General features: G+C 38.5%; 1 protein-coding gene across 2 annotated transcripts in view; it reads left to right on the forward strand.

The window, feature by feature from the left end:
• The window catches only part of ZZEF1 (zinc finger ZZ-type and EF-hand domain containing 1), a 77,352-nt gene that overhangs the window by 47,084 nt on the left and 9,926 nt on the right, over positions 1-20,342 (forward strand). For both annotated transcript variants that reach the window (XM_034420908.3, XM_087889118.1), the window contains exons 30-48: positions 743-907; positions 1,117-1,236; positions 2,678-2,839; positions 4,302-4,431; positions 5,342-5,480; positions 6,203-6,368; positions 7,392-7,654; positions 8,945-9,105; positions 10,022-10,196; positions 10,559-10,695; positions 11,039-11,316; positions 12,163-12,337; positions 12,734-12,866; positions 13,912-14,108; positions 15,163-15,282; positions 16,331-16,516; positions 17,438-17,538; positions 18,264-18,399; positions 19,050-19,409. In XM_034420908.3, the coding sequence (XP_034276799.1) occupies positions 743-907; positions 1,117-1,236; positions 2,678-2,839; positions 4,302-4,431; positions 5,342-5,480; positions 6,203-6,368; positions 7,392-7,654; positions 8,945-9,105; positions 10,022-10,196; positions 10,559-10,695; positions 11,039-11,316; positions 12,163-12,337; positions 12,734-12,866; positions 13,912-14,108; positions 15,163-15,282; positions 16,331-16,516; positions 17,438-17,538; positions 18,264-18,399; positions 19,050-19,409 (3,304 nt within the window). The remainder of the gene's footprint in view (positions 1-742; positions 908-1,116; positions 1,237-2,677; positions 2,840-4,301; positions 4,432-5,341; positions 5,481-6,202; positions 6,369-7,391; positions 7,655-8,944; positions 9,106-10,021; positions 10,197-10,558; positions 10,696-11,038; positions 11,317-12,162; positions 12,338-12,733; positions 12,867-13,911; positions 14,109-15,162; positions 15,283-16,330; positions 16,517-17,437; positions 17,539-18,263; positions 18,400-19,049; positions 19,410-20,342) is intronic.

A 20,342-nucleotide genomic window follows, 5' to 3' on the forward strand; every position in this document is an offset into this window, starting at 1 on the left:
TATGTTGTTTAACCCTATAAATTATAGTCAAGAAATAATTCAAAAGATGTTATAGCAAGCAAATCCCTGATATTAAACAGGGAGAGAGCAAATGAAAGGAAAAATATTTTCATAGTTATTTCAGTACTTAAACATAATAAAATAGTCCCTGTTTTAGTAAAGAAAATAATTGTTTGTTTATAGTTCTAGAGCAGATATCAAGTGGATTACTCTACAGAAAAGAAATGCAGGGAATTAACTTTGAAAGTTCAACAACAGCCCCAATTAATGTCAGGACAAAGCAAATATGGAGCTTAAACTTCTCTTTGAAATTGCATAAAGCAACAGAAATAGCATTTTCCGTTGATTCCTTCAGGTAGTGTTGATCTTTGAAGTATGGCAAACAAACTGAAAGCTATGTTTCCAATAATCCAAGTGTTAAGAGCATTGTTGTGAAAACAACAATGGTTGTAACTGGCTCCTCAGGATTTGGGACTTGACTGAATAGTGGAAGGCAACTATTCAGATGTTCCAGGATCCAGAATAAGCAATTTGTTGTCATGCTACCCTATACTAATTTGGAAGAAAGATGTTTGTTTAATCTGAAGTTTAATCCACAACTTGAGGCAAGACTCATGTAGCTTTTTCCATACCAAGATTCTGTAAATTCTGAGTTATGTTCCATGCATCCAACATCTAATTATGATGGTGGTATTGGTATTCTGTCATCACATTTGGATATGTGTGTGTGTTTTATCCACAGTGTCCTGAAAATCCTTTCTTTGAGGAAAGCTCAAGCCAAAAATATTTTGGAAGTGCTGAAGATGATCCTCCAGTGCCTAAAATCCCTCAGCCAACCTCACTGTTTTGTTCCACCTTGCATAATTTTCCTGCTGGAACTTCTAGCTTGCCAGAAAGACTTCACAAAGTAAGACATGGTGAAAACCTTTCCCCTGACATTCAGTCCACTTAGACCATACATAATTGGACTGGTGTGCTTTGGAATGTCCACTTGTCCATGGAATGTCCTACCCCCATATCCCATATATATATGTAGGTAATGTAGGTATCACCCAGTGAAGGGCTTATGATGTAGTTCATCAGCCAGCCTTATTTTGTGTTTTTGTTTCTTTCCAGCTATTTTGGACACTTAGAAGGGTGTGGGGCTGAATTACACCGAGAAATACGGGAATCCTTCTACCAGCTGCTTCACTTCTTGGTCAATGCTTTGAAAGGATTTAACAGCTACAGTGACAAGTATGAGTGTTATTCATAAAGCATGTTAAATTACTCTTTAATCTTATTGCTTATCTTAGTAATTGATCTTCTTGGTAGTTATTGGTCCTTCTATGATGGAGAGTTTATAAACTCTTATTTGCTCATTTTATATATATTGATATTGATTAGATATATATTGATTAGATTATTCATAGAAACTATTATTCCAATCAGTGAGTTATTTAAAAATCAGCTGGACTGTCTTGGTCTATCAAATTAAACTTTCTCCTAGAATTTGGTTTTCCCACAATTCAGTTAATAGATCGGATCAGTTTCTATACTATATAAAGCTGATTTAGTGATATATTTAGTTATTATATTGGGTATAGTGATATGCAGTATTTAGCTAAGAACTATACAGATTGATACAGTTAAGCAAGGCTCTGGTATTGTCTTTCTGAAGAAATTTTAAATAAGCCATTACACTTCAACCAAACCATGGCTTCATTTTTGGTACATTTCAGACAGACAAAGCTGCAATGGCGCATTTTCATATCGCATTAAATTTGACTAATCAAGCCTTAGGCAGACTGAGTGGCTATGGTCAATATAAGTATGTAAAAATTGCTGACTTCCATGCAGTGGCGTCTTTTTTGTTTCTTTGTTGGATTTCAATTTATTGTGAGAAATTTATCAATATGTGGAGTAAGATTCAGGAATTTTTTAATGTTAATAGCCATTAGGTGACATTTCATTTTTTATTTTTTTTTAATTTGATTTATATGCCGCCCTTCTCCGGAGACTCGGCGGCTTACAATGTGCTCAGCAATAGCCTTCATCCTTTTGTATATTTATACGAAGTCAGCTTATTGCCCCCACAACTGGGTCCTCAATTTACCTACCTTAGAAAGGATGGAAGGCTGAGTCAACCTTGAGCCTTGGCGAGATTCGAACCTGCAGTAATTGCAGGCAGCTGGTCTTAATAACCAGCTTAATAACAGGGTGCCTTAGACCACTGTACTATCAAGGCTCTTGGTAGTAAAGGTATTTTTTGTATACCTTTACTGATATAACTGAGTACAACTGTTCCAATAATGGAGATAGTGAGCTATCATTAACTTGGCGTAGGAAAAATGAAAGCTATATTTTGCATACAACTAGATGACACTAAATGGGAAGAGTCTGAATCAACCAAATCATAAACGCTGTCCCATTGGATCAGTGAAAGAGACCCATTTTCTTACATCTGGATAGTTCTAAAAACAGAATGGTTTTCATGTTGCTCACTTGCCAACTTCTGGCTGTTGCTGTGTTTCAAAATTTAGGTTCTTCTCATTGATGAATGAGTCTAATTGCCGTGTAAAGGCCATCTTAGTTGGCATCTATTATGCAATCTTCCTGGTAGCTAAATTATGCATTATATGAGGATGTCTTGAACATAACAGCACTCAATTTTAATGGATTATTATTATTTGTTTAGATCATTACTGCCTGCCTTGTCCTGTGTGCAGACATGTCTCCTTCACTTTTTGGATATGGGCTGGGAAGCAAATGATCTTTCCTTCTTCATTGATATTCAGCTACCACGTCTCCTCCTCACCATGTCACAAGAAAATATAAGTACACATGACAAAATAATTTGGTAAGTCAGGAAAACATGTAATATTAGAAAGAGAACTCAGTGAAATAATTCAAAATATGTTTTGCACATGGACATTTTCCACAACCACTTTAAAGACTTATTAAAATGGAATAAAAATCTTTAAATGACTATACATAGAACATGCTAATATTGTAAAAATTATGACTTCACTATTAGTCACTTTCTGCAAAGGGAATAGAGTTATAGCCTTAGGTTTGGTCTGGTCTGGTCTGGTCTAGTTTGGTCTGGTTTTGTTTTGTTATCTAGAATAATGTAGTCATTGCTTAAAGCTAGATTTAGACTTGTCTGCAACTGCACGCAGGCTTCAGTGCATACCTACATTGCAAAGGGGTTGATGGCTGTGCATAAGTTGCAGATAATTGCAGATGAGTTGCCGTGCACAACTCCCAAATCTCAACTACACATTGTGCAAAGATGTGCATTCTGCATAGTGATTGGTTATCAAGGCTATGTTTTCTGTGCTTTGGCTAACATTTGCAAATGTATAAATGCAACAGCTATGCAACCATCTCCGAACAACAAACATATATATTCCCTCATGTGCAATGATGCAGAAGTAAGAAGTAAGTAAGGTGTAAGTGAACATGATTTATCTTAGTGCGACTGGGGAGGCCTTGGGTGGCCTGTTCCAGCACTAAGACTTCCCCACCCTGAGATACCTCATATGCACTTAACAACCTGTGCACTCAATTAGCAAATGCATTGGGTAAAGCACATTCATTTAATGTGATCCAATTAATGAATTCTTGGGTTACGAATGTAATTGGCAGGCTATATTACATTCGTAACTCAAGAATTACCTGTATATGCTTTTGAACAGCTAGGTTGGCAGGAATTTAGCAGCAAGTGATGGGAGCTCACTCCGTCATGCAGTGGTAGAACTTAAACCTCCAGAATATAGATTTTCTCCGGCGACTTTTAAGCCACTGAGCCACTGCACCTCTTCTAATTAGATATGGGATGCTGCAATTGTAGTGCTACTGATAAAATTTTATTATACATTTTTATTAAAGGTGAAGCAATAATTGTCAAACAGGTAAGGTCATTCTTCTGGGTATTTAGTTTTTCTATTGATATTGTCTTCGAGGTATTTCATCTTTTGTGAGAGAGAAGATGTAAAGCATATTTTAAGACGACATTTCTGTCTTTCACATGTTAAAACTGTACTTAATTTTTTAAAAATCTCTCTTTGCAACTGGATTTCCTGCTGTTACATTGTACTTTGACTACTATATATTTCCTGCCTGAAGGTCATGCTAGCTAAAAATGCTCAAGGCTAAAATCATAACATTTCGAAAGCAGCAACATAAGAAACAGTGATTAGCAAACCAGAAATTGCAGCTTCTTCTGTTTTAGTTTTGTTTATGCAAATTTGTTGGAGATGGTCTTTCTGGCTTTGTCATTGTTCTAAATGAATTTTAATGTAATGCTTTCTTCTCAGCCCCTGCAACAAAGAAGAAGAACTTGCTGACTACAAGCAAAACTCAGAGTGGATGGACGAATGCCAGGAAGGAGTTTTTGAAACCTGGTGTGACAAGATAAGCCAAGCAGACCCTGATAAGCAGAGAAAGGTCATAAGGATAAAAATGTTAACATGTTTTTTTTTTTCAGATACAAATTTTAAAACAGAGTGATGTACTGTAGCTTACATATGTTAAATGTTTTTGGACAGCAGTAGGACTGGAAGAGCCTGTTCAGGAATCTCTGAACAGATAGTCCTCGATTTATGTCTGTAATAGCCTGGCAATTAGAGTCGTAAGTTGTGATAGTCATAAAGTGAGTCATCACGTGACCAATTTTGACATCTTTTTTTTTCTTTGCAGTAGTTGTTAAGTGAACACCTGTGATTGTTAAGCAACCCCCCCCCCTTTTTTTTTTTTTTTTTTGCTGTGGGCCAGTTTTTGCTGGAAACCAGAAGTAAATGCCAGTTTATGGCAGAAACATAAATTGCAGTTCTGTTAGAAACATAAATTGTGGTTGGGTGATTGCAAGAGGCTGCAAACAACCATAAATACAGGCCTGTTGCCAGGTGCTCAAAGTGCAGTCACATTACCACAGGGGAGGATAGCAGTCAGAACTTAGAAACCAGGTTGTAAGTTTTTCGAGGGGGATCTGTTATAGCTCCAGATGGTCGCTAAGCTACCCATCATATGTCAAGGACTACCTGTGTGGCTTTGGGAACCCTCCGTATCCAAGCCTTAGTTGAGCTTCAGAGAGATTAGATATGCTATTACACAACTTTCCCAAACAAAACCAGAATAGAATATGCATTTCTTCCCTTTGAAATTCAAAGCAATTCTGACAGTGAAATTACTTTCAGGGTTTGGAAGATGCCTTCTTGGATTCCCATTTCCATTTGATTGCTCCTGTGCTTTTTCTCCAGTGTTCATTAGGTGGGAAGATGACACAACTCCCCCACTATCCCCACTGGCCATTATGTTATTTATTGTTCATCAGCGTTTTATCACTATTTCTTTCTAGATGCACATGTTCATTGCCCGCTACTGTGACCTATTACATGTGGATATATCATGCGATGGGTGTGATGAGATTGCACCATGGCATCGTTACCGCTGTTTGCAATGCAATGATATGGATCTGTGTAAAACATGCTTTCTGGGTAAGGTAGATTGATGGAAACCGTATCATAGGTTTGATTTCCCATAATGGAACTGTAGTTTAACTTTCACTGTTATACTCAGAGTCAGTTTGAGGGGGGCATGTGGGTGCACACATAGACGCACATATATTCACAAAGTAGCTCCACAATTTAATAAAGGGTGAAAGAGTATTTGTTGAAACCAAATGTCTATGTCCATTAAGTCCAAGTGGGCTTTTTTGAATTTCTGTAGCAATACTGACACATGTGATGTCATAGGCATTGCCTTGAAAAATGGAGAAAAAATTAAATAGACCTCTTCAATAATACAATAGAGTCTAATGCCAATTATGACTTAGTTTCATGGCCAATTCTTTATGATTCTGTGAAATAGATTTAAAACAATCTGCTGGTTTCTTAACTTGTTCATTTCTCAGGAGTAATTGGAGTAGAATAGAATTTATCAGCTTCTTGTGGAATAACATTCATACAGCAAGCAGAACAGTTATTTTGTGGCACAATTTCTTAGCTTCTTCAGTAGGAGAAAAATAGGCAGCAGGGCAGTGCATTTGCTGGCTCCCAGTTACATGACAACTTTGGATGTGTGGCTTTGAGGCTTTAGTTTAGACCAGTGTTTTCCAAATGTTACAACTTTAAGATGTTTGGACTTCAAGTCCCAGAATGACTTGCAGGACAACAATGTGAATGATGGAATGATGTGTTTTGCATTTGCCTTCTAAAAGGTGGAGTGAGACCGGAAGGTCACGAGGCCAGTCATGACATGATTAACATGGAGTATGCTTGCAATCACTGCCAAGGTATTATTGTTGGCCAGCGCATTAACTGCAATGTGTGTGAAGATTTTGACCTTTGCTATGGATGCTACTCTGCAAAGAAGTACTCTGACAGGTACTAGCCCATCGGCAGCTACTAAATGCCAGCCTATCATTTGGTCACATTCCCTGTGTATTTACACTGTTTTTGCTATATGAAGAAAGATGATTGGGGGAGGATGAAAGGAACAAAAGGGGATAATTGAAAAGATTTAATTTCTTAGAAAACCACTTTGATTATTTCATTTCTACTTTGCTTAACTATCCTTCCCCCATAAGCAAAGATTTTCTATATTGATAGTCCTCAACTTATGATACAGTGGAGCTTGCCCATCAAGGTTGTAAGTTGTAATGGTCATAAAACATGTCAGTCACACGACAAACTGAATTTTATAACTTTTTTTTGCTGTGGTCAATAAATCAACCAAGCAGATTTCAATTTTTGGCAAAACCATTGATCACAGGATGCCACAAACAGCCATAAAGGCAGCTCGGTTGCCAAGCACCTGAAGTCCAGTCACATGACAGTGGGCCATTGAACTACCTGTACTGCAGTGCTGTGCTTCCCCATTTTTACAGAATTGAAAATCTATCAATTCATCTTTGTTTCCAGTATATCCCGATCTTATATGTATAATTTTTGTCCATTTTTACTATAGTCTTTGACATTGTTCACAGTATTTGGCATACATCAAGAACAGCCACTTCTGTCTAAGCAAAAACCTATCAAATCATTGATTTTCAACTGGGTGGTACAGACTGGGTGATAGCTGATGCCTTGCCATAAAGTGGTCACGTGATTGAACCATCTTATGTTTCATTCTTCACTGTGGCAGACAGCAGGCTTCAGATATCTCTGAACAGAGTGCAGGAAAAATAATAGAATAGAATAACAGAGTTGGAAGGGACCTTGGAGGTCTTCTAGTCCAACCCCCTGCTTAGGCAAGAAACCTTATAGCATTTCAAACAAATGGTTGTGCAATCTCTTCTTAAAAACTTCCAGTGTTGGAGCATTTACAATTTCTGGAGGCAAATACATTGTTTTTATTAATGATCATATCAACCAGCTTTTATAACAAAGACTCTTTTGTCGTTTTAGCCACTTGCCTACCCATAGCATCACTGGATATCCAATGGTGACCTTTAGGATCAGTGACTGCCATAGGCTCATCCAGCCTTATCTTCACAACTATTCCTGGCTCCTTTTTTCTGCCTTGGCTCTCTACAGCGCTGACTTAACTTGTGGCAAACAAGCTGACGGGGAAGAACTCAATGCAGAAATCATCGCTCATGCTAAAATCCTACAGCAAGAATGTATTCAGTTGATTGGAGATTGCCTGATGAAAGTGCAGCATGGCAAAGGTGAGTTGAGATGTTGTAACAGTCTGTGGGAACATCCTTGAGAAACGGGAGGAAGAAGAATTTCAGCCAGAGCAAAAAATAAGGTGAGATGTCTCGCCCCACAAAAGGATTAGGGGAAAGGTGTGGAAAGCATCTCAGAAGGGACCCTTCCTAGGTGCATAAAAGAAATGGGGGAATGGTGTGCTTTCAGTCTTGAACGGTTCTGTTACTGTAACCTTACAATAAAGGCGAGGTTAGAACTCATGGTTTCCTACCTTGAAAGGCGGACAGACATGGTGGCTATTTGAATCCAAGATATTTAACATTCCTGTCCTGGCACAGCTTTGGTAGACATAAGAATCCACAGACATGAAGGATATTTGTCCACCAAAAATATGTTCGTCGCAATTCCTCTTCCAGCATTCCGGATCAACCTTATCGGAACTGACTCCCTCCTGAATAGTCTTTGGAGTGTGTATAGTTGATTCCTTAAGCTGTTTCTCTTAAACTTAGTCATATAAAAATAGTAGGAATTAGGAATTTATACTCTCCACATAGATACTTTCAAATTACTCCACAGTGGTAGATTAATGAACATGTTACATGCTGAGGTTTCTCTATGTGAACAAAGGGGAGCTCATCTTTACCCTTGTAATGAACGAAGATGTTTTGACTACTCTTGCCATTATTGTGGTATCTGTAACTCTGGGATGCTTCTCTAGCTTCAAGAAAATTTCAGTTGCTGCTATTGATGGTTGACTTTCCATCTTCGTTACCACCATTTCTGATGTGAAAATTCTCTTTGTAGTAAGTTCATTTTTCCAAACTTGGTCCAAACATCATGAGCAATATTTAATGCTACTGAGAATTAAGCAGGATGAGGAGGGCCATGTTCCCCCCTACCATCCACATTTTGTGCAGCCCATCCACAACAGTAAGCAATGCTGTTCGTGACCCAGGTCCAGGCTTCAGCTCATGCCTGAAAGACAACTAGACAATCCGCCTCAACCTGGATCCTCTGAAGTAACTCCAGATGAGGTAGAAGTTATCCAGGAGGGCTGGATAAAGGAACTTCCCCTTTGAGGAAGATATATCACTCCCTCTTTCGCAGTACAATTTCCTGTCAGCTTGAACAAAACAGAACAGAACAGAGTAGACCCACAAGAAGGATTAAGGATTCAGTACATATGTGGTAGAACCAATTCCATGATGTATCCTGTCTTTCAGAAATTCATTGATTGGGGTGAAACCTGAATTCAGACTGTTTTTAACGTGCCTTGAACTTCTAAACTTTTCTTTCTTTGCATCCAGGTCTGAAAAGTCAAACTCTGCTTAGCATGTTGCCAGAAGAACCTTTGTCTGAAAATGGGATGCCATCAGTTGATTTCTCCACAGATAGCAGTGTAGAAAATCATGCCAGTGAGGAAATCATGGAAAATAACAAGATGCCTAAATCTGTCATCCACAGCAATGTAAATGTTTTTTGAAAACACACATATATTGAGTAGTTTAAGATTCTTATAAATGTAGGTACTTGATATTAAAAGAGATATATGCAAATATGGGACTATCTGTTGTGCACTCAACAGAGGGGAAATGGACTCTAAATTATTTTGTTTTAGATTTTTTTATCCTGTTTTTATAAATAACTCAAGGCAGAAGAACATGCTTAATATTTTCCCTACAACAACCCTGTGAGGTGGATTGGGCTGAGAGAGTATGACTGGCCCAAAGTCACCAAGACTTTCATGCCTTGGGTGGGACAAGAATGCATGGTCTCCTGTTTTGTACCTAGTTCCTTAACCACTAGACAAGTAAGCAGGTCAAGCTGTATCCTACAGAGGAAGGCGAATGAGTTCCAGGATTATTGGTTCGCCTGGTCTTAGGCAAGATCTCTTTATGACCTCAATTGAAGAGATCCTAAATATTCCTAGGGCTAAACCTTGAGCCTCTGTGTCGCTCACCTCTTGTGTTTGTAGTCAGCTACTGAATAAGCTGTAGTTGACACTCTCCCTTTGGAGACCTAGGAGGGTTGGTGTTCGTTCAAAGCAGCCTTCTTTATCACTGAACACTCAAGATATGCTGCCACTGCACTTCCCCAAATCCGATGACTTTGCTAACTCTGAATTTCAGACATTGCATATCTGGAGAGCTCTAACTTGAGAAGGCTAGTTCAGATATTAGGAATGATTCCCCTTATTGCTTAATGATAGGAGTATTTCTTCAACAAGAATGTTAGAATTTTACACTGGTTTATGGTATGTTATTCTATTGGAGCAGTGCTCTTAAACTCAATTGCAAATAAAATGGCTAAATTAAAATAGCTTCTTTCTTAAAGTCAGTAACTGCTTAAAAGTATGTTGAAGTTAATCTGTTATTTTTACTTAGGGAGATGAAAGCACTACTGAAATTCAGACTTCTATAAATACTAAACAAGAGAGTAAAATAAAGATTGAGAACAAACTTTCCAATGGTCTTCCACCAAAGAAAGAAATGGTATCACAAGAGAAACAGACACTTGCTTTTAATTCAGATTTATTTGCAAAAGAGAGCATATCTCCAGGTAAATATTACTTTTTAGCTCCGTTATTTTTTTAAAAAGCAATTGCTGTTCAATTTCCTTTTTCTTGCTTGTTTATATGCATTTTTTGCACCCAACTCTTATTACTATTGGTCTGCTCCTAATAGCAATACAATATTGTTAATTTCTAAATGGCCTAAAAACTGACCCTAACTAGCAAATTTACAATGAAAAATAAATAATTGCTAGCAAGCACAATATATGTAATTTTAAATGGAATTTTAGAGTAATCCATATTTAATACTGCAAGTTGCTGCATTGTAAATCTGCAGTGATTGTAATATTACTAATATTTCCAACAGTAAGCATAATTTGAGGAAGCATTTTTGTTTGTTGGTTTGCAGATGTTGAAGTTTCTGATGTTTTGCCTCCATCCCAAGCTGAAGAAAAAGCAATGCCTTGTCAAGAGGAAGTATTTGCTGAATGTTCCCAGAAGAGGATTCTCGGGTTATTAGCTGCAATGTTGCCACGCCTGAAATCCGTAAGGAACTATCCAAATTAGGGAAATCAGTAAAGGAGTTTAAGTGCCTGATAATTAAGGAAGTAAGAAAAGGGCAATCCCTCCAGAAGATCATATGAATCATTAATGGTTCCATCAAAAGATTTTGAGAGTAGGAAGGAGCTTTGTAGGACATCATATTCAATCCCTTCCTTAAATTGTTTGATATCCAGTAGACCTGTTGTTGGTTCAAAAATGAAAAAAAACAACCTGCAATTTATCTAGCTTTGAAAAACTGAACTTTTGAAGTATGTTAGTTAAAATAAAGTATGTTGTGCCATCCCCTCTGCTGATTTCCATATTCTTCCCTGTTTTCTCTTTGTAGGGCTTAACAATGTCTCTAATTAACTTGGACCAGATCCTTCCTCTCATGTTTGATGTTGTGATCTCCAATGCTGGCCATTTAAATGAAACTTACCACTTAACCCTGGGGCTCCTGGGACAGTTGATTCGGAGACTGACTCCTGCAGAAGTGGATGCTGCTGTGAACAAGGTCCTCTCCACCAAGCATAGCCTTGTGACTGCCGGTGATGGCTCCATAGTGCCAGAAGGCTGGAAAACCACCCATCTCCTCTTCAGTCTGGGAGCAGTCTGCCTGGACAGGTTAGTTTTCATGATGGCTTAACCTCAAAAGCTTTTAATATGTCCAGGTGACGTTTTCTGTTATAAACCTGTCATGGAATGGCAGAATGTTAAAAAATGTTTGCAAGCATGACTGCTGCTGAAAACAAAACCCTAAAAGGCAGCAAACGCTACCTTCAATAAAAAACAAAATTGAGGCTCACAAGACATTAGTAAGAGCCATGATGGCACAGTGGTTAGAATGCAGTACTGCAGGCTAGTTCTGCTGACTGCCAACTACCAGCAATTTGGCAGTTCGAGTCTCACTGGCTCAAGGTTGACACAGGACTTTCATCCTTCCGAGGTCAGTAAAATGAGGGCCCAGATTGTTGGGGGCAAAATGCTGACTCTGTAAGCTGCTTAGAGAGGGCTGTAAAGCAGTGTGAAGTGGGATATAAGTAAGTGCTATTGCTATTGCTATCAGTAGTACTAATGTAAATATTTTTTAAGGGAAGAAAGAAATGGGTAATGCTGAAAATAATCCTGTATTGTAGCTTATTTGAAAATAGAGCTAAATTTTAAACTTTGCAAGACTGTCCCGCCTAGAGCAAAGATCTCAAACTCACTTCCTGAAGGCCACTTGCTGCCCTCCAAGTCATTTTCTTTAACTCATTATAATCCATGGGGGAAACAGTAAGTTCTGCAAGAAATGTCCCTCTTAGCTGGCGGGATCTACCCCAAGAGAAAGGAGCCCATTTCAATGGGAATTACAAGTGAAGCAAAACAGTCATTGGCCGCTTTCAGTTTTTGAAGCAATGCTGATATAAGACAGTCACATGCGGGAGCACATGTGAAGAGAAATCGTTAATTTTAACTGTTGGTTTCTAGCCGTGTCGGATTGGACTGGGCATGCACCATGGCAGACATTCTGCGAGCGCTGAACTCCTCCTCTCAGTGGCATGATGTGATTGGTGCCTTTACCGACCACTGCATCAAGCAGCTTCCCTTTCAGTTGAAACATACCAACATTTTCACATTACTGGTACTTGTTGGCTTTCCAGAGGTGAGCATATGAAGGCATGTGTTTTTCTAGGCACTTTCTGAAGCTGCAAGTAAAAATGCAGCCAAGACATACAGTTTAAATTTGATTGATTTCAGTTTAGAGGACTTCAGATGTAATAGACAAAAGTTATATCCAGGCATTCTTTCAGAATAACAGTCCAGATGAATCGTATAAATTGTTGGACTATAATTTGTGTCAATTTACATGTGTATGTAATTATGTTACATAATTGTCATAAATAGATGCAAATGATGTAAATTTAGATTATAATGGCTATCCTCTCCCTCAAATTGTCCAGTAAATCATAGTTTTACTTGTAGCTTGTTTGGATAGAGAGCAAATCTATCTACCTTAACTGAACAAATGTCATCTGAATGTCTCTTTCCAACTCTACAGGTTCTATGCATGGGAACCAAATCAGTGTATATGGATAATGCAAATGAGGCCCACAATGTGATCATCCTCAAGCATTTCACAGAGAAGAACAGGGCTGTGGTTGTGGATGTTAAAACCCGAAAGAGGAAAGCAGGTTCATATCACTCATGTTTGGATATTTATTTACATCTTGTATAAAGAAACGTGTGTGTCAGCTAAGTGGAAAAATTGCATGATCACAACTGTGCTTTCCTTTTCCACAGTCACGATTTAGTGCTGGGATAGTTGGCATATAGCTGCTACCTGTAATTATTAGTTTCATAACTTCCACATTTGCTTGCCTCCTAACCAGTACTGCTTTGGAATGGTTATCCTAGTACTGGGATAATTAACAAGAAAGGAATTAGTGTTTTAATTTACATTCATTAGAGAGAAAGGGATTAGAAGAGAGTAAGCAGGCACACATTGGGGATTATTCCAGTTGTTTGCATAGCATGCTTGGTGCTGCCAGTGCCACTATGTCCATTGTGTGCTTTATTACTCTTGAAATCGCTTCCTCTCCAATCTCTCTGCTCTGCAAATGTGTGTGGAGAAAAATAATAGGATAATATGCACTGACTGTATGGTGATAATGTAACTAAAGGATGCTGTGAAGATTGTAAATGAAGACATTGGTTGTAAAAGTATTTTTCAGCACCATTGTAACTTTGAACAGTCACTGAACAAGGCAGTCAGTAAGCAGGGCTATCTATATTACATCTGACTAGGTGGCTCAAATAGCTAAGATACTGAGCTTGTTGATCAGAAAGGTCGGCAGTTCGGTGGTTCAAATCCCTAGTACAGGTCTCCTGCGTGAGCAGGGGGTTGGACTAGATGACCTCCAAGGTCCCTCCCAACTCTGTTACTGTTATGTTGAAATAAAATATTAGAAGTGGCTGAATGTGCATCATATGACAAAATTATTTCCTACGAGCCTCTTCTTAATCTATATTCTGTCTACATCATTTTTCTGTAGATGTAAAAAAATATAATTCTTTAAAGAGTTTATTTTTGAGGTGGATCTGAAAACATTTTTTTAAAAAGAGTTTGTATTTTTTTCACATTGCATTGTGCTAAGCCAAGGTCAGGCTTAAGTAAACAGAGCTGAACCCAGGACACCTACCAACTGAAACCTGTGTATTCATCTATTTCTGTTTTAGTAAAAGATCTCCAGCTGATTAAGCCATGTGAGCAAGATGATGCGGAGTGTCAGGGCCAGCTCCGCCAGTATCTCCAACATTTTGTGTTTATAACTAGCCATCTTCTCCAGACCAGCATTGACAGTAGCTTTGCAGAGGCAGTGGAAGCAACGTGGGTTTTATCTCTTGCTCTGAAGGGACTTTACAGAACACTTAAGGTACAAAAATGGACAAAGATTCCCAAGGCATCTTATGAACCAGGATTATATAAATAATTTGGGGGGGGGGGGAATAGAAGAAAGAGCACTGCTGATTTCTGATAAAGAAACATAGAATCACAGAACTGGAAGAAGCCATTTTGTTGTTGTTGCTCAGTTGCTAAATTATGCCCAACTCTTTGTGACCCCCATGGACTACACAGCACGCCAGACCTCTTGTCCTCCACTGTCTGCCAGAGTCTTTCTAAGCCCATGTCCACTGTGTCACTATTGCTATCTAACCATCTCATCCTTTGCTGTCCCTTCTCCTTTTGTCTTCACTTTTTATCAACATCAGGATCTTTTCAAATGAGACATCTCTTCTCATTGGTAGCCAAAGTATTTGAGCTTTAGCTTCAGAGTCTAAGAGGCCATTTAGGCCATCACATTCAGTTCTCTGCCCTGTAATCCAAAGCGCTGGATTAAAAATGGCTGCCTAGCCTTGACTTTGAACCAACCATCTTAGGTTCTTTAAAATAACAGAAGGAAGAACCCAAAGGAACAAGAATGTCCACAGCTTAAAAATGTTGATAATTTTTTATTATCAAAAAGTTACAGTTAAGACAAAAACCAGTAGCCAAAACCCCTTTCACCCTTCTAAAAAGTTATTTTCAATCTTTATAATTTAATACACAAGCATTGTAATCCAAGATTATGTTTTCTTGATCAGGATTACTATATACCACGCTATTTTTGCTTTTGGAAGGAACAGTGGTCTAGATCTAATTCTGTAAAATTATAGATGAAAATGTGATCTTCATGTAAGAAATCCTTTAACAAAAAATCAGTCCATGTCTCAATATGTCCAGCATGTCTCAACCTCAACATAGTTAAAATGTGTGAACTCAACAGTGTTAAGACATGTGAACTCCCCCAAATCCCCAGCATGCTGCCCGGGGAATTCCAAGAGTTGAAGTTCACACATTTTAACCTTGCTGAGATTGAGAAAACACGATAAACTATTGTTCTTAATCAAAGTATTAATGGTTGCCATTTTTTTTCCTTTGATCAACAGACACATGCTTTTGAAGAAATCCGCACAGCCTTTCTGCAATCTGGTTTGCTTAAGCTATTGGTGAAGAAGTGTAGCAAAGGAACAGGCTTCAGTAAGACTTGGCTTCTGAGAGACTTGGAGGTAATATAAGCAGCTGGGCAAGTTCTTCCCTACATACTCAGTTATTTGAATTATTCTGTACATCAGCAGTTCCTTCTCATTCTTGCAGTTTTGTGTTCATCATAATTTCAATCATTCTTAATTGTGCTTCAGCTAAGGAATGTTAAATGGATGTGTTGCTAGCTTTTTTGCTCCCGACTGGATTGATATATACACAAAGCAAACCTAAACAGAATGCAAATTGAGGGAGGGAGGGGGGCTGGAGGCTTTGTGAGTCTGTTATGAGATTACATACAGCAAAACTTTGTGACAGCCTTTTTGAGAATAAGAGTTCCATGGCACAATTCAATAAATGAATGTTCACTTCATCATTTACCAATATATTATTCTTGATTATGTTCATGCTTTTTTGATCAACTACTACCGTGGTTCCCCGAAAATACAACCTACTCCGAAAGTAAGTCCTAGCTTGATTTTAACACGTGCGCCCAATATAAGCCCTCCCCCAAAATAAGACATAATTAAGACCCCTCCCACTCCAGGGTGCACAGATAAAAATTAAGCTAGGGTGGGGATGCTGGGGTGGAGTTGCCCTACTACTTACCTTCAGACAGTTGCAGCCAGGCCTCACACACCTCGACCCATTTTTCCTGCAGCCAGCAAGGCTTTCCTGAAGGCCTTTGTAGCCGATAACAGAGCTCCAGTTCAATCTGGAGCTCTGTTATCGGCTGCAGAGGCCTTCAGGAAAGCCTTGCTGGCCCTACCGGTCGAAGAAGTTCCTGAAGACCTCTGTCAGCGAAAAGGAGGCTGAGAGCAATGTGCACAAGTGAGGTGAGTCAGTGGACGACATCCCCCCCCCCGAAAATAAGACCTGGTGCCTTTTTTGGTGGCAAAAAAAATATAAGACAGGGTCTTATTTTCAGGAAAACATGGTAAAATCTGAGAGCATGGCTAAAGGCTAAAGAGGAAGCAGCCTTACAGAAGAGAAGCAAATCTGGGCCGTAATTTGTCTGGTAACTTGAGTGGCTTTTCGATGGAATTTAAGTTGTACCTTGTTTTGTCCTTGCAGATCTTGTCGGTCATGCTTTATTCTTCAAAAAAGGAGTTAAACTCCATGGCTGAGCAGAAGGACTTAGAATTCAATGAACGAGATCATGAGCAAGCAGTAAATGAGACTGTTGACACTTCTGATGCTGAGCAGAATAGGCTTGACCCACTGGAGGGCTTGGATGAAACCACCAAAATATGCTTCCTGGTACTGTCTTTTAATGTGCAATGAATGGGGCGGGGACAGTGCTTTAATTGTTCTCAAAAGCACAGCATGTAAACTTGTGTTGCACTGTGCTTGTTGTTTGAAGTTCTCTTGAGACAAGAAGGGATTGGTCCTCATTGAGGCAAAAGGCAGGCCTAAGAATGCAAGCAGAAATTTCAGATTAGTGTTTCACTCGGGTGAAGGCTAACTGATAAAGAAGTCAAGGAGCGCAGCCATACAGTGTTTGTCCCTGAAGTTGTATTCCAATTTACCATCTCTGCTTCAATGTTTAACTTCAGTTTGTCCCAAAATCCAGATAAAAAGTCATGTTAGCATGTTACAGTGGCAAAAATACAAGACCCAATTATGCCTGAATGATCAATAGATTAGGTGTACTATTGGTTTCATGGACTCAAGCCAACTTCAAGCAGGTACATGATTTGCCTCCAAAGTGGACTCTAGTCCATATAAAAAAAATTCTTGAACAGCTCTATCTTATCTATTTCAGGTAATACTAGGTTTTTAGTGTTTTTAATTCTTTGCTGTTTTCTGTGAAAGTAAATGTAATGAATTGACAGAAATTGCATTGACACCCCAACCCTTTGCAGGCAGATCTTATCTATCCAGCCAGTATAATAACTGCATGGGGTGGGGATAGGGTATTTGTGTTTTGTGGAAGCCTAACATAGTAATTCAGATTCAGATGTTCATTCTACAGTTGCAATACTTCCACAATAGTTTTTAGGGACATAGGGAAAAAAAGTTGGATTTTTGGTGTTCAGTGGCAATGAAATATATGGTAAAAAATATTTGCAGATGGAAAAAAAAAAACAACCCAGCCAAAATCAAGAACCCAACAATTCAACCCGGAGCTACATTAGGAAGTATTTTTCCTCACCTAATCAGAGTTAAACCTATTTTCAGATGACACATGATGCTCTTGATGCACCTCTACACATTCTTCGAGCCATGTATGAATTGCATATGAAAAGGACAGATTCTTTCTTCCTAGAGGTTCAGAAGAGGTGAGAGAATTTCCAAACCCAACTTGGAATGAAAAGTTATGTATCCATAGAGACTTAATTAATCTATTAATCAAGAATACCTAAAGAGGAAACTAGCAGATGGCCAAGAGTTTATTTTTAACAATTGCAGATATTGTGCAGTGGGGCAGGGGACTACCTGTATTTCTAAATGAGCTATTGATAATTTTGAGGAAGACAAAGAGTACCATTTCAAAGGACAGCTTTCTTGTTGGCCAGGTTTTAGTGAGGAGAAATATTTACTGTGCAAGAAACATTCCATCATGGTCTTTCTCACTTACAAGCTGAAATGGCACAACCCCAGAGATAGGCAGACCACTTTTCTAAGATACCTTTATGCCATAATCTTTTGATAAAACAGCCATTTCCAAGCTGTTATCTTTTCATTCTTGCTATAAATCATGCCCAGCACATCCACAAATTTTCTTAACCTTAAAGACAGAGGATAAATTACTTGCAATCAGTTACCTTGTCTTTGAAAACATGCTTATATTGCAAACTAAATATGTAAGATAAAAGATAATCTAAATTGCATGGACAAGGTACTTAGAAACAAAGAAAGCCACATGACCATATAACTTCTAATATAAAGTAGCACTTGATGGGATGAAACACAGGGAAGTAGTTTTAAATGTAAAAATTGCTCAGCTCAAAGGTACTGTCTTTAAATTCTGACAGTAAAAATATTTGTGTGCATATTCTTAAAGATTTGATGGAGAAGTACTTACCATGGATGAAAGGATCCGTACATTGGCTCAAAAATGGCAGCCCAGTAAGCGTTTACGCACAGAAGAGCAGAATTCCAAAGCCCTGGATACAGATATGATCATTGTGCCATGTTTGGTGAGTGTACTGTTTTATGCAAAGCATTTTTTTTTAAATTTTGTTCCGTTTATATATTAATATCTACCGATACTTCCATCAAATGTGATCATTAACCATATTAGCTGGAACTGATTAGAATTGTAGTCTGAGCGTCTGGAATGACACGGGCATTGAGAAATGCTTGTTGATTGCAATGTACACTGAACTAATATTGCTATTCTTCAATCATTCATTGGCATAGTTGTGAGATATTTGGGGAAGTGGAAATTTAATACATCTAGAGGATATTAAACTAGAAATACACAGCAGGAAATATGACATATCTGCAGTATCAAACCGTTACATTCAGAATGTACTGTAGAATGTTAATGCATTTTTAAACACTACTATCCGTTTTGGAGAGCTTTACAACATACTGTCTTCAACATATGTCCGGTCATTTAGATGCAGGTGATTAGCTGATTCAGCATGGTGTACCATTCAGGATTTTAGATATGGACAAGGAAGACTTGAGTCCCAGCCTCCACTTAATCATAAAGACTCATTACAGTTTCTATTATTGACTGTTATTTAAAAAGAATCACACAGTACATGGGCAGCATCCAAAAGCAGGGTAGATTTTGAAATGAGACAATTTCACATCTATTGAGACTCTCTGTATGTTACAGTCCAAGCCTGCTCCCTGCAGCAAAGCCACTGAAGAATCCAACCCAGTGACCCAGAAACTCATCACCAACACAGAAAGTGACCTCCAACTCAGCTATGCCAAGCAACGACGCACCAAAAGTTCTGTCCTCTTGCATAAGGAGTTGGACTCCAGAAGCAAGAAAACTGTGCGGGGTTATCTCTACCGAGTCAATGAAGCTACTGCTGTCCTCTATGCCAGGCATGTCCTCGCTTTGTTGTTGGCTGAGTGGCCTGATGATGTAGCAATAAGCGAGGAGATGTTAGATCTCAGTGGCCCAGCACACATGACATATATCCTGGACATGCTGTTGCAGCTGGAGGAAAAACAGCTGTGTGAAAAGGTAACTTGTTTTATCCCTCTGATTTGGGAGTAACCAGGAAAAGTAGCTTGACACTAGCAGACAAATCAGTCCCAAGCAACAAATGCAACTCACTTGTTTTGCTTTGTTTGGGACAATTTTGTTTTTAATGCGCTAGAAGACAATATTTTAGTCTTCTATTCAAGTTGGATTTCAAAAAGAAAAAAGAGAAACAGAATATTCCCATTTTTCTCGTTTCATTTTTTTCCCCCTTTTCTTGTTACCTGACTGTCTCAATTGTATAATCAGATTATCCAGGAAGATTGTATGAAGTTCATGACAGAAAAGATCAGATGTAGGATGTCTCTAAGAAATTGTAAAGCGCTTACTTGGCATGTCATAGTTCACTCTCAAATAAAGTGATCCTGGAATGCCTGAGTATTTGGATAGCTGCTAGTCACCTGTAAATGGAATTGGGCTAGGTGGACAATACCTGCCTTATTTTCTCAGGGAGAAAGCATGTTTCCTCTTTTGAGCGTAATTGATGTTACTGAAGCAGTCCATTAATACTAACGAAGAAAATTCCTTTAAATGATCAGAGTTTTGGCCTATAGAAATATAGTTGCAAGGTGTTCTTATCCATGTACTTCCACTTGGCTTCCACTTAGAAACTATCTCCTTCCTCCTAGTTTTCTTCTTTAAACTGGAAAAAAAGGTTTGAAATTGCTTCCTAATCTTGTTAAGAATGATCTCTAATTAAACATTCATACTTAAATCTATGAATTCATTCCAAAGGAGAAATAGTGTATATCAAGCATACCTCTATTAGTAATCTAAGAGTAAGTTCTTTTCTCACTTCTATACCTCAGGGTCTTGGGCAAAAGCAGACAAGGGCCATCCAGTGTCTCTCTGTTTCTTCTCTTACTTTACTTTTCTTGTTTCATTACTTATCACACCCACCTGTATTTTTTATTG

This window comes from Pantherophis guttatus, chromosome 1, assembly GCF_059756535.1.
Source record: "Pantherophis guttatus breed Tessera chromosome 1, ASM5975653v1, whole genome shotgun sequence".
Classification (NCBI taxonomy): Eukaryota; Metazoa; Chordata; class Lepidosauria; order Squamata; family Colubridae; genus Pantherophis; species Pantherophis guttatus.